The sequence below is a fragment of the Schistocerca serialis genome, chromosome 1 (assembly GCF_023864345.2).
Source record: "Schistocerca serialis cubense isolate TAMUIC-IGC-003099 chromosome 1, iqSchSeri2.2, whole genome shotgun sequence".
NCBI classification, from domain to species: Eukaryota; Metazoa; Arthropoda; class Insecta; order Orthoptera; family Acrididae; genus Schistocerca; species Schistocerca serialis.
This window is the reverse complement of record NC_064638.1, coordinates 1,022,654,492-1,022,669,283: the sequence shown is the minus strand read 5'-3', so window position 1 is coordinate 1,022,669,283 and position 14,792 is coordinate 1,022,654,492. Positions and strand designations below refer to the sequence as shown.

Genomic DNA, 14,792 nt, shown 5'->3' with positions numbered 1-14,792 from the left:
TGCCAAAATAATTGCGTAAATTCCACTGCTTATACCAATTATATGTCAACTACTGAACAACCTGATACTTACTGAGGCTCCTGATTTGGTTACCTCACAAACCATTGTGCACGTAATGTGCCAGGTGTTCAACTGGTCATAGGTGACAGCAATTCTCTAATGAGTGACGTACTTGTTGTTGGATTAGGTGACAAATACGAGGCGGTGACGGTGGACAGCGGCTATCACAAGTATATGCTGCTCAAGATCCGCGCCGTGTCTCCACAGGACTTCGGCGCTTATCGCTGCATCGCCAGCAATTCCCTGGGTGAAGCGGACGGCGTCATCAGACTCGAAGGTAATGCTTTTTGTGCTAAACTACACTCTGCTACATGCAGCACGATGACTGTGACGCATTTATGTGATTTGAAGTTCGTAGAGTTTCAGAATTTGAGTTCTCTGTCCAACTCAGCTCCAAAAAATTACTCCAGCTTCCAATACTACTTCCAATAAGAAGCACTCAAGCACTGGCAGGTGATTATAGATTTAAAAAATTGAAGAAGCACTACAGTGCAACCTTACCGAGCCGGTCCTCATTTATCCGAGTCTCTGGTTCATCCGGATATTTTGTTTTAGTACAATAACTATGTTGTATTTAGTAGTCAAGATGTAATAAAGGTAATGACGACAATCATTAAATTTAAATTCAGGCAATCAGCAGACAGTGATTCTGAAGCAGTTACATGTTGAAAATGGACTGCACAACATTTTATGGCGTTTTTTGTGATTGTAAAGTGACACTAAAGAAAAATAAGGTGCTAGTGCCCATGCGTAGGATGGACAAAGCGGAATTGTTGAAAAATATTTCTGCTGAATTAGGAGTTGGAACTTCGATGGTTTCATATAAGCTGGAAGAAACTGAAAAGTTTTGTTTCAGATTGACAATGGTCACTTTACAGAGTAGCGGGACAACCGAAAAAACAAAGAATGAATCTCTCGATGACGCATTTTTCTTGTGGTTTATTGCAATGAGGGAAAGTGATATCCAAATTTAAGGTCACACATTACAAGAACAAGCTATTAGTTTAGAAAAGAACCCCTCAGTCATCCATAGTTGTTTCCATAGGTGAAAAGATTGTTATGGATTGTGTTAGCTGTCAGTGACTACTGAAAGTCTTTTCATTTGCTACGATAGCTGCTGAAAACTTCAAAAAGGAATTCGAAATTCTCATTTATTTTGACAAGGTGACTCTCGACATAATTTATAACGCCGATGAACATGGTCTTTTCTATCGGATGCTATCCACTATGACATTAGTTTCCAGATTAGATGATACAGCAGGCTGGGAAAGAATGACAGAATTACGGTCTCTCTTCTGTTAACTGAAAAATAAAAGGAAGTGCTCTAAGTCGAGTGAATCGGTCATTCTTGCCAGTTTCTTGTGTCACAAAAGAGTGTGTGGATGGGTAGTGTTAGCGATTTAAATTAATTTGATCAGGAAGTGCCTAAATACTTGCTGATAACCATAACGAAACAACATTTACTCATATAAGAGATGGAAAACCCGTTTACATATTAACGTTACTGTAAAATTCACGTTTCCCTTAGAAAAAAACCCTAAGTAAATGTAAACTCCCGTGAATACTTATGGAAATAAGCCAAACAAATTATTATATTGTCCAAAAATAATTATGAAGGTAAGCAAAACCAATCACGACTTCCGGAATATCTAAGCCTTCACGCTAACCTTGTCGTTGTCATTGGTGATAAAATTATCTGAGTCGTTGTGTCGTGCCATATTTCCCTTCAGGCCTCTTCATTGTTGTACTTTCGATCCCTGTGCTGGGATGTTCTTCAGGATTGCATGGTATTCAGGATGTCTGAACACTGTCGAAAGACGGTGTCGCGTTCGCTTATAAAAAGCTACTGTCCTGCTTCTCTTACAACTGAATGCCGTACTGAGTTTCGACGGTGTGCAACCATATAGGAACACTGGTGGAATCCTGAAGAACATCCTAGCACAGGAATCGAGACGTCTAATCGTGGTACAGTAACTGAGAGAAATATACAATTACACGAAGATAAATGACACTTTCATTCAAAGACAATAATTACGCTGGCGAGAGGCTGAAGCACGTAATGCACCCGCAAACATTGTCGAACGTTGTCGTTTTGCTGGTGCAGGTGTAATGATGTGGGGATGCATAATGTTGCATGGGGGTACTGAGTCTTTGAACACGGTACAGTCACCGATCAGTGTTACTGCGACACTATAGTCCTTCCCAAGATGCAATTTTCTGAGGTGCCCTCGCACTTATCTTTATAGATAACAATGCATGAACACATCGAACCGTGAAGGTGAAGGAACTCTTGGAACTATAAGACATTTCGCGAAAGGACTGTCCAGCTCGATTTCCCGACCTGAAACCCGTCGAGAAAACCTGGGCTACTTTGGGAAGACATTTTGCAGAAGGCCGCATGCCCCAACGACCATCCAGCAGATATTAACCGTGCTGATGGAGGTATGCAGCGCTCTGCCACAAGACTACCCCACCAGCTTTCTGGTGAACAAGGAAGCACGTTGCAGAGCATGCACGGTCGTCCGTGATGATCACACACGCTGTTACGAACCTTTTGCCGCCATTTGTAATGTCTAGGGGACTATCGTGAGTCCCAGAGGTCTCAGTGTAATTATTGCCCTTGAATAAAAGTATAATTTCTGTTTGACTCATTGCGTATTTCCTTCAGTTACCTTCTGTACAATACTGTGGCAGATCTTTCTACGTATGGTCCAAATTTCACAGAGCTATGTTACTTGGCCGTGACACATCATGCTGAAGTTACTTCCAACTTTAAGTTTCGAACACCAGTGTCCAAATATCCAAATATGCCCAAGCACATCCCCAAAAGACACAGAAAGACACATGTAAAGGCAAACAAACATAGAGGTTATGTTGGCAAACAGTAGCGGAAAGGAAGCAATACGGCAAATAAAGGCAACACGAATTTTTGAATCTAGTCTTCAGGAGAGTACTTTTACCCAAAGAAATACTTATTTGATGAAGTCAGTACACCTTTCATTGGAAATTACTTGGTCAAAGTCTTTGTGGCGAGAGAGCTTTACAGCGATGCTAAATTTCGAAATTTCCCTCTATGCGTGATGGTTCATGTCGAACCATATAGTCAGCAGCTACATAGTGGCCGCGAGAAAACTGAAGGGTAGGCTCTTTATATCACTTCATAATTCTGAAAGGAAAAGAAGGTCCTGAAAAGTAGTTAAGCATTTCGTGTAACCGATGCATTCTGATAATGATCTATAAATTTTCTATGCCATCGTAAAATTACTGCCTGTAATTAACTGGTGGGGTCATTCCAGACGTGGAAAGCGTCCTTCCGAATACCACGAAGAGCACAGGGTGCAGCCAACTGCAGGTGGTGGCTCACATCGGTTCCAATGGTGTGCATCACTTTGGATCGGAAAAGATTCTCTCTGATTTCAAGCGGTTGACAGAAGTAGAGTGGCAATGGCAAGGAAAGCGTTTCTGAAGAAGAGAAATTTGTTAACATCGAGTATTGATTTAAGTGTCAGGAAGTCGTTTCTGAAAGTATTTGAATGTAGTGCAGCCATGTATGGAAATGAAACATGGACGATAAATAGTTTAGACAAGAAGAGAATAGAAGCTTTCGGAATGTGGTGCTACAGAAGAATGCCGAAGATTAGATGGGTAGGTCACATAACTAATGAGGAGGTATTGAATAGAATTGGGGAGAAGAGGAGTTTGTGGCACAACTTGACTAGAAGAAGGGATCGGCTGGTAGGACATGTTCTGAAGCATCAAGGGATCACCAATTTAGTACTGGAGGGCAGGGTGGAGGGTAAAAATCGTAGAGGGAGACCAAGAGATGAATACACTAAGCAGATTCAGAAGGATGTAGGCTGCAGTAGGTACTGGGAGATGAAGAAGCTTGCACAGAATAGAGTAGCATGGAGAGCTGCATCAAACCAGTCTCAGGACTGGAGATGACAACAACAATAACGACAGAAGTTGTAAAGGATGCCAGTCTTGCTTGCGGAGTGAAAGCAGAGCTAACTATTTGCAGCATAGTCAACAGGACCGATTGCGGTTATTTGGTACAGAGCCGAGTGGAGCTTCTGAATCAGAGGCTCAGATCGTTTTGCGACCGTGTAGGCTGCATATTCCACGACTTGCGCCATCGGGGGTGGTGGGTTTCGGGTTCCGATGAATAGTTCAGGAGTCCACTACACCCAGGAGGCGGCTACACTGATAGCAGGGGTTGTGTGGCATGAACTGAGCGGTTTTCAGATTAGAGGGCCTCGGCGAAATACCGAAAGAGCTTCAGTCTCAAAAGGTGCAGATCGAACATACGAAGAACGTAGGTACAGGAACCGTCATTACAGCAGCTATAAACTGTCGTAGCTGTGTTGGGAAAGTACCAGAGCTCCAAGTGCCAACAGAAAGCAATGATGTTCAGATCCTTATATGCATTGAAAGCTGGCTAAAGCCGTAATTTTTGCGTAGAACCTAACGGTGTTCCGACAGGATAGGCTAAACGCAGTTGGCGGTGGTATGTTTTTTCCTGTTAAAAATAGTATATCAGATAATTCCTATAAATTAGTATGGGCAAAGATTATTTTTGGCATCCGGAATAAAATAATAATTGGATCCGTTTACTGATCTCCCAACTCAGACAATTGCTGAAAGGTTTAAAGAAAAATTGAGTTTAAATTCAAACACTTACCCAACTCATACAATTGTAGTTGGAAGTGTCTATAATTTACCCTCGATATGCTGTCGAAAATACATATTTAAATCCGGAGGTACGCATAAAACATCACCCGAAATTGCGCTAAACCCGTTCTAGAAAAATTATTTCGAGCAGTTAGTTCATGAGGCCACATGGATAGTAAAGGTTTGTGAAAACACACTTTACCAATAAGCAACATATAATCCTGAGCTTATAACAAGAATCAAAATAGATACAGCGATTAGGGAACATAGGGTTATCGTAGCGAGATGGAATATTGTAACTCCCAAATCCTCCAAAAATAAACGAAAAATGTAACTATTAAAAAGAAAGCAGACAAGAATTCACTTGACGCCTTCGTAAGAGATATCCTCCACTCCTCCTAAATTAACAATGTAAGTGCAGACCAGGTGTGGCTTGAATTCAGAGAAATAGTATCGACAGCAATTGAGAGATTTATACAAAATAAATAAAAAACGACGAAGCTAATCCCCCTTTATACACAAAACTGTTCAGAAAACTCTTGCAGAAACAACGAAACAAGCATGCCAAATTCAAACGAACGCGAAATCTACAAGATTGGTGATCTTATACAGAATCCCGAAATTTAGCGCGGACATCAAAACGAGATACTTATAATACTTTCCACAATGAAACTTTATCTCGAAACCTGGCAGAAAATCCAAAGAGATTCTGGTCGTATGTAAAGTATGCTAGTGGCCAGAGCAGTCGATGCCTTCTCTGAGAGATAGCAATGGAAATACCATAGACGTTAGTTACTAAACACAGCCTTTTGAACAGAGTTACTAAATACAGCTTTTCGAAATTCCTTCACCAAAGAAGACGAAGTAAATATCCCAGAATTCGAATCAAGAACACCTGCCAACTTGAGTAACTCATGCGTAGATGACCTCGGAGTTGTGAAGCAACTTAAATCACTTAATAAAAGCAAGTTTTCGGTCCAGACTGTATATTAGTTAGGTTCCTTTGAGAGTGTGCTGACGCAATAGCTCCACATTTAACAATCATTTACAACCGGTCGCTCGACGAAAGAACCTACCCCAAAGATTGGAAAGTTGCACAGTTCACACCAATATTCAAGAAAGTTATTAGGCGTAATGTACTAAATTACTGGCCCATATCATAAACGTCGATATGCAGCAGGATTTTGGAGCATATATTGTGTTCGAACATTTCGAATTACCTCGAAGAGAACAGTCTATTGACACACAGTCAACACGGATTTAGGTAACATCAAACTTGTGAAACACAACAAACTCTTTACCTATTGACAAGGGATTCCAAATTGGGTCTGCATTTCTAGATTTGCAAAAGGTTTTTGACACTGTACCAAATAAGGGGCATGTAGTAAAATTGCGTGCTTATGGAATATCGTCTCAGTTATGTGACTGGATTTGTGATTTCCTGCCAGAGTGGTTGCAGTTCGTAGTAACTGACGTAAAGCCATCGAGTAAAACACGTATCTGGCGTTTCCCAAGGTAGTGTTATAGGCCCTCTGCTGTTACTTGTCCATATAAACGATTTAGGAGAAAAAGTGAGCAGCCGTCTTAGATCGTTCGCAGAAAATGCTGTTGTTTATCGTTTAGTAAACTCATCAGAAGAACAAAACAAATTGCAAAACGACTTAGAAAATTGAAAATAGACCCTAAAAAATGAAAAGTGTGACGTCATCCACATGAGTACTAAAGGGAACCCGCTAAAATTCGTTTACTCGGTAAATCAGTCTAATCTAAGGGCCGTAAATTCAACTAACTACCTAGGAATTGCAATTACGAACAATTTAAATCGGTAAGAACACATACAAAATGTTAGGAATTACGTTTACGAACAATTTAAATAGGAAAGAATAGATAGAAAATGTTGGAAAGTCAAACGAAAAACTGCCTTTTATTGGCAGAACACTTAGAAATTGTAACAGATCTACGCAAGAGACTGCCTCCACTCCGCTTTTCAGTCCTCTTTTGGAGTAGTGCTGCGCGGTGTGGGATCCCTACCAGATAGGATTAACAGAGTATATCGAGAAAGTCAAAGAAGAGCAGTACGTTCTGTATTATCGCGAAACAGGGAAAGAGTGTCGTGGACATTATACGGGATTTGGGATGGACACCATTAAGACAAAGATGTTTTTCGTTGCGGCGGAATCTTCTCGCGAAATTTCACTCATCAACTTCCTCCTCCGAGTGCGAAAATCTTTTGTTGGCATCGACCGACATAGGGAGAAACTATCATCATAGCAACATAAGGGAAATCGGAGCTCGCAAGGTTCAGATGTTCGTTTTTTCCGCGCTCTTTTCGAGAGTGGAGTAATAGAGAATTGTTGCCAAGGTGGCTCCATGAGCCCTCTGCCAGACACTTAAGTGTGATTTGCAGAATATGAATGTAGATATAGATGTAGATGTAGGCCTAATTCAGCGACCACATTATACCTCCGTAGAACAAGATACCGTAACTCGAGAGCTCTCTAAAAAGTTATTCCGTCACAGCAAACTATCTGTAAAGCTCTGATCATCTTTGACCGTAGCTGCACGTGTTCCCAGTTATCCAATGAGTATTATTCTGAGGAAACGTCCCAGTTTGCTTTTTGTGTAATCCTATGATCAAATAGAGTAGACTAGAAGGTAAATCACTAACATCCAACCCCCGATTCATTAAGGAATCAAACTCCCATGCACACTGTTGGCCACCCAAGATGCAGCACCCTGAAGGAAGCATCCAGACGAGGAAAATTTGCAGCACGCATTTGTGACGACGACAGATGCACTCGATTAATACCGGAATTGTTCTCTCGTGCGGTTGTTTTGCGTAAGCAGCTTTAGTAACGCTTGTAGAAGACAGTGAGTGTCTTTCGAGCCCGTTTCTGAGTTAAACAGAGGAAGAGTAGTAGCCTATATGGATTGCGGATTACCCTTCAGAGAAATCGGTGATCGTTTCGGACGGAACCAGCCAACAGTAATCGCTGGATGCAGAAGGGAACGACGCACCGACGCCAGCGACTGAAACAACCTCGTTACATCACTACACGCGATGACAGGCATATTTTGCGCATGAGAGTGACAGATCGCTCTACCTCATCACGAAGCGGGTCATAAAAAATTCGGCCTGATGCGCAACAACAAGTGTCCGCACGTACTATTCGGTGTCGTTTGCAGCAGAGCGGACTGTCCGCAAGTCGTCCATTGCTGCTTTTATCACTGAGTCTACGTCACAGGCGTTTGCGCCGGCAATGGTGCGATTAACGACAAACGAAGACAATTGAATGGAACGAAATTGTTTTTACCAATGAATCCGATTCTGCCTGCACCACCACGATGGTGGGAATAGAGTCTGGAGACACTGTGGTGAGAGACTATTGAACTGTTGGCTCATGCATCTCCGTATTGGTGCTGTACCCGGTATTATGGTTTGGGCTGGTATTGGATTCTACTCTCGCACGCCATACTACGCACTGCCGGTACTCTTGACCATCCAGCGTTACATCTCTAAGGTGTTGGAATCTGTTGTCCTCGCATACTTTCAGAGGTTGCTGACCGCCGCATTACAATAGGATAATGGGCGACCACACGTGGCACGCAGCGTTTGAAACTTCGTCACTCATCAGATTGCATTCTTGTCTTGGCCTCCCTAAGCCTATTGAAAACAACTGGATGATAATGGAGGAACGGCTGGCTCGGGATACACAACCCGAAACTAGGTCTCTGAACCGTTTGACCATTCGGTAACACAGATAATACTTATAAGAACACATTAATGTACAGCCTAGTGACTTAGTGTTATCTTGAATAACGATTAAAGAATTAGAAGCGATGGAGAAACGCTGCACGAGTGGAAAAAGAGAAGGATTTGAAATATTACGTTGTTCTAGCTGTCACGTAAACGGCATGCATTATACTTGCTGATGCCTCTGCATATCTAATGTTAATGTTTTGTTTTTCTTATGTTTAAGAAATCCCGGTACCCACAACCAGGTCAACGACGACAGTAGGATATATTACGCTAGCAACAGAAGTTAGGAGGAAAGGTAAGTAAAACCACCTACTTATCTTCAAACCTCGTATGGGTATGTGCTGAAATTATTTTGTTGGCATATCCGCTTACGATTTTCTAGTTCTATGACTATTTTTTGAGTAAATGTCACGCAAAAATTCGAAGGTTCGACGTTCGATTCTCACTCGGACCTGGTAAGTTTTCCGTCACATAGGATTTGTATCTGGCTGTTTCTTTGTAACTGAGTCATAGTTGCTAACAGTTTCTAAATGGTATCATTCTGCTTGTAACAATTTTTTGTATGTTTTCTGTTATATAGTACAGATTTAGACTTAGACCATTTTAGGGTATTTAAATACACTATGTGGACAAAAGTATCCGGACACCCCCAAAAACAGACGATTTTCATATCAGGTGCACTGTGCTGCCTCCTATTGTCAAGTATTCCATATCATCGACTTCAGTAGTCATTATACATCATAAAAGAGCAGAATGGGGCGCTCAGCGGAACTCACGGACTTCGATCGTGGTCAGATGAGTGGGTGTCACTTGTGTCATATGTCTGTATGCGAGAGTTTCACACTCCTAAACATCCCTAGGTCCACTCTTTCGGATGTGATAGTGAAGTAGAAACGTGAAGGGACATGTACAGCCTGGCCTCGTCTGTTGACTGACAGAGACCGTCGATAGTTGAAGCGGATCGTAATGTGTAATAGGCAGACATCTGTCTAGACTATCCAGACTATCACACAGGAATTCCAGACTGCATCAGGATCCACTGTAAGTAGTATGGCAGTTAGGTGAGAGGTGAGAAAACTTGCATTTTATGGTCGAGCAGCTCCTCATAAGCCACACATCACGCCGGTAAATGCCAAACGACGCCTCGCTTGGTGTAAGGAGCGTAAATATTGAAAGATTGAACAGTGGAACAACGTTGTGTGGAGTGTTGAATCACGGTACACAATGTGGCGACCCGATGGCAGGGTGTGGGTATGGCGAATGCCCGGCGAGCGTCATCTGCCAGCGTGTGTAGCGCCTACAGTAAAATTCGGAGGGGGTGGTGTTACGGGGTGGTCGTGTTTTGCTCGGAGGGGGCTTGCACCTCTTGCGTGACACTATCACAGCACATGCCTACATTGATGTTTTAAGCACCTTCTTGCTTCCCACTGTTGAAGAGCAATTCGGGGGTGACGATTGCATCTTTCAACACGATCGAGCACCTGTTCATAATGCGCGGCCTGTGGGGAAGTGGTTACACGATAATAACATCCCTGTAATGGAGTGGCCTGCACAGAGTCCTGATCTGAATCCTGTAGAACAGTATTGGTATGTTTTGGAACGCTTATAAGTTTGTAGTTTTAACCTCGTGACGTGCCGCCGTCCTAATGACTTAGTTGTACATTTTTAATTACACATATCACATCATATCTGCCTTTATAAGAACGAGGCGTTCTTTATATACAGCATGTACAGCTGACCAACAAGAGAACCATCGCTTGGATTGATTATGAATCTGTCAGTTAATGTACACACATCAAACACGTTTTGCATCACCTCGGTTCCGAAAGTTCCGGAATCTGCACAGAAAATTGGAATCGAGATCAACATAAACACCATTTCCGCTATTTCTATTGCTCATGGAATCCACTCATTCCATGTTGTACCACCATACAGAGGTGGCGGTCCAGATTGATGTACACGCCGTTACCTCTAATACCCAGTAGCACGTCCTCTTGCATTGATGCATGCCAGTATTCGTCGTGACATACTATCCACAAGTTCATCAAGGCACTGTTGGTTCACATTGTCCCATTCCTCAACTTCGATTCGGCGTAGATCCCTCAGAGTGGTTGGTGGGTCACGTTGTCCATAAACAGCCCTTTTCAATCTATCCCAGGCATGTCGATAGGGTTCATGTCTGGAGAACATGCTGGACACACTAGTCGAGCGACGTCGTTATCCTGAAGGAAGTAATTCACAAGATATGCACGATGGGGGCGCGAATTTTCGTCCATGAAGACGAATGCCTCGCCAATATGCTGCCAATATGGTTGCACTGTCGGTCGATAGAATGGCATCCGTGTATCGTATAGCCGTTACGGCACCTGCCTGTCACAAAGTAAAAATGCGGACGCGATCCAACCGCGGTATTGAGCGTCTAGGCATGGTGTACCTCCTTCCTAGTGGAATCACTGAAACTAATCACCTGTCGGAACTCCTCCGTCTAATAGGCGCTGCTCGTGCATGGTTATTTAAATTTTGGGGAGGGGGGGGGGGGGGGGGTTTAGTGACACCTGTGAATTGCCAAAGGGACTGTATCTGCGATACAACAACCACAGTCAACATCTATCTTCAGGAGTTCTGGGAACTGGGGTGATGAAAAACTTCTTCTGATGTGTATATTTACGCAGTTAATAGTGATCTAACTACGATATTGTACGATAGTACACAAAACAAGCTACACTGACGTAAAAAATCGCAACACCAAAAAATAATTAATATAGAATAATCAAACGTCGGGAATACATTTGTCTGGGTAATGTATTTAAGCGATTAACACTGCTAGATCACACGTTAATGCAAGCGCGAGACAAACTATTCCACATGTGAAATATTGGAATAACAGCCAGAATGTTGAATGCAAGCACGCAAACGTGCATGCTTTGTGTTGTATAGGTGCCGGATGTCAGTTTGTGGCATGGAGTTGCATGCTTGTTGCACTTTGTCGGTCAATACTGGAACAGTTACTGTTGAGTGTCGGTTAGACCGTCAGCGAGAGCGCACCGCGAGTTCCTGCTACTAATAAGGCGAGTACACTGTTCGCCTGTTACATATTTATTACGAGTTTTAAACGGGAGCGACTTATTTTTAGTTATCTGTGAAGTTACTAGTTTATTTTTATAATTTCTTGCGTGTTCGAGTGCTTACTAGGCACAAACTTGTATTTCAATAACAGTGTAGTGTACAGTACCGCTGTTGCCATCGACCCTCGTATTGTACAGGCTTTTGTTTGTTTGGTTAGAACAGCTCAGTGTCGTTTAGACAATCAGTGAGAGAGCAGTTCAATTTCCCGCTGCTAATAAGGCGAGTACACCGTTCGTTTGTTATATATTTTTACGAGCTTCAAGCAGGAGCGTCTGCAGTAATGGATAGGAACTGTGATTGTTGTGTACAGATGCTAGTTGAGTTGGCAACCCTTCGCTCACAGCTCCAGGATGGGTTGGCTTCCATCACATAGCTTGAGGCTGCTGCCAAGGGGCGTCACTGTGGGGGATCGAACGCGGGGATGCGAGGGACGTAGAGCACATCCCTTGTGTCCTCCTGCTGTGGCCGCCCCGGGTACTGCTTGCACTGAGGTTGACCCCTCACCTGTGGTCGAGTTGGAGATCATTCCAAAGTCTGGCAGGCAGCGAAAAAGTTTCCGAGGGGCTGATTCTAGGGCCTCCCCAGTTCATTCGACGAACAGGTTTCGGGCGCTATCTGTGGCTGACGATGTCTCTGAGCTGGATGCAGTTGTCCATCTTGTTCCAGAGGAAGCTTCTCGGCCTGCAAGGTCTGGGCATTCACAGAGGGTGGGTTTGCCGGTAGTTGGGAGCTCCAGCGTTGGGCACATAATGGGGCCCCTTAGGAACAAGGCTGCCAAGGAGGGGAAGGAAGCCAGTGTGCACTCCGTGTGCATTCCGGGGGAGGCATTCCGGATGTGGAAAGGTTGCCTCCGGGTGACATGAAGATTACAGGCTGCAGCCAGCTGCAGGTGGTGGCTCATGTCGGTGCCAATGACATGTGTCGCTTTGGATCGGAGCAGATTCTGCCTGGTTTCGGGCGGCTAGCGGAAGTGGTAAAGACTGCCAGTCTAGCTTCTGAGATTAAGGTGGAGCTCACCATATGCAGCATCGTCGACAGAACCGATTGTGGTCCTTTGCGCCATCGAGTGGTGGGTTTCCGGGTTCCGCTTAATAGATCAGGAGTCCACTACACACAGGAGGCAGCTACACGGGTAGAGGAGGCTGTGTGGAAGGAACTGGGCGGTTTTTTAAGTTAGAGAGTCTCAGGGGACCACAGAAGGGACGTCCGTCTAAAAGTGGGCAGGTGAAATACAGTAAGGTAGTTGTAGAAACGACTGGTTTTCCCCCGCATCTCGTGGTCGTGCGGTAGCGTTCTCGCTTCCCACGCCCGGGTTCCCGGGTTCGATTCCCGGCGGGTTCAGGGATTTTCTCTGCCTCGTGATGGCTGGGTGTTGTGTGCTGTCCTTAGGTTAGTTAGGTTTAAGTAGTTCTAAGTTCTAGGGGTCTGATGACCATAGATGTTAAGTCCCATAGTGCTCAGAGCCATTTGAACCATTTTTTTTTACTGGTTTTCTAGTTGTAAATTGTCGCAGCTGTGTTGGGAAAGAACCAGAGCTCCAGGCCCTAATAGAAAGCACTGAAGCTCAAATAGTTGTAGGTACAGAGAGCTGGCTAAAGCCGGAAATAAGTTCAGCTGAAATTTTTTCAAGCGATCCAACAGTGTTCAGAAAGGATAGATTAAATATAGTTGGTGGTGGAGTATTTATTGCTGTCAGAGGTAGTTTGCCTTGTAGCGAAATTGAAGTAGATAGTTCGTGTGGAATAGTATGGGTAGAGGTTATACCTGACAATCGGACTAAACTATTAATGGGATCGTTTTACGCCCCCCCCCCCCCCCCCTCCCCGCCGACTCAGAAGATATAGTTGCTGAACCGTTGAAAGAAAACTTGACTCTCATTTCAAATACGTACCCTGCTCTTACAATTATATGCGGTGGTGACTTCAATTTACCCTCGATGTGCTGGAAAAATTATACGTTTGAAGCCGGTGGCAGGCATAAAACGTCATCCGAAATTGTACTGAATACTTTCTCAGAAAATTATTTTGAACAATTAGTTGCCGGCCGAAGTGGCCGTGCGGTTAAAGGCGCTGCAGTCTGGAACCGCAAGACCGCTACGATCGCAGGTTCGAATCCTGCCTCGGGCATGGATGTTTGTGATGTCCTTAGGTTAGTTAGGTTTAACTAGTTCTAAGTTCTAGGGGACTAATGACCTCAGCAGTTGAGTCCCATAGTGCTCAGAGCCATTTTTTTTGAACAATTAGTTCATGAGCCCAATCGAAGCGTAAATTGTTGCGAAAGCATACTTGACCTTTTAGCAACAATTAATCCTGGACAAATAGTGAGTATTGTGACGAATATAGGGATTAGCGACCAAAAGGCAGTTGCTGCGAGGCTGAATACCGTAACACCTACAACCATCAAAAAGAAACGCAAAGTATATCTACTTAAAAAAGCTGATAAAATGCTCTTAACGCCTTTTGAAGAGACAGTCTTCGCTCCTTCCGATCTGATCGTGTAAGTGTAGAAAAGTTGTGGAATGTTTTCAAAGAGGCAGTATCGACAGCAATTGAGAGATATATACCATATAAATTAAATGTGATTGTACTGATCCCCCATGGTACACAAAACGGGTTAGATCGTTGTTGCAGAAGCAACGAAAAAGGCATGCCAAATTTAAAAAACGCAAAATCCCCAAGATAGGCAAAGTTTTACAGAAGTTCGAAACACAGCGCGTACTGCAGTGCGAGATGCTTTCAATACTTCCCACAACGAAATTCTGTCTTGAAATCTGGTATAAAACCCAAAGAGATTCTGGTTATACATAAAGCACACCAGTGGCAAGACGCAATCAATACCTTCACTGCGCGATAACAACGGTGAAGTCACTGATGACAGTGCCGCTAAAGCAGAGTTATTAAACACGGTTTTCCGAAACTCTGCACCAAAGAAGACGAAGTAAATATTCCTGAATTCCAATCAAGAACAACTGCCAAGATGAGATGTAGATGTATAAGTAGATGTTCTCGGTGTAACGAAGCAGCGTAAATCACATAATAAAGAGAAGGACTCCGGTCCAGATTGTATACCATTCAGGTTCCTCTCAGGGTATGCTGATAAAATAGCTCCATCTTTAGCAAATAAATACAACCACTCGCTCACAGAAAGATCCGTATCTAAAGACTGGAAAATTTCT

The 14,792-nt window shown here is 43.4% G+C and overlaps 1 protein-coding gene across 1 annotated transcript in view; it reads left to right on the top strand.

The window, feature by feature from the left end:
- LOC126455032 (lachesin-like) overlaps positions 1-14,792 on the top strand; it is a 1,182,593-nt gene that overhangs the window by 1,135,372 nt on the left and 32,429 nt on the right. The window contains exons 9-10 of the mRNA XM_050091144.1: positions 188-337; positions 8,712-8,786. Coding sequence (XP_049947101.1) covers positions 188-337; positions 8,712-8,786 — 225 coding nt within the window. The remainder of the gene's footprint in view (positions 1-187; positions 338-8,711; positions 8,787-14,792) is intronic.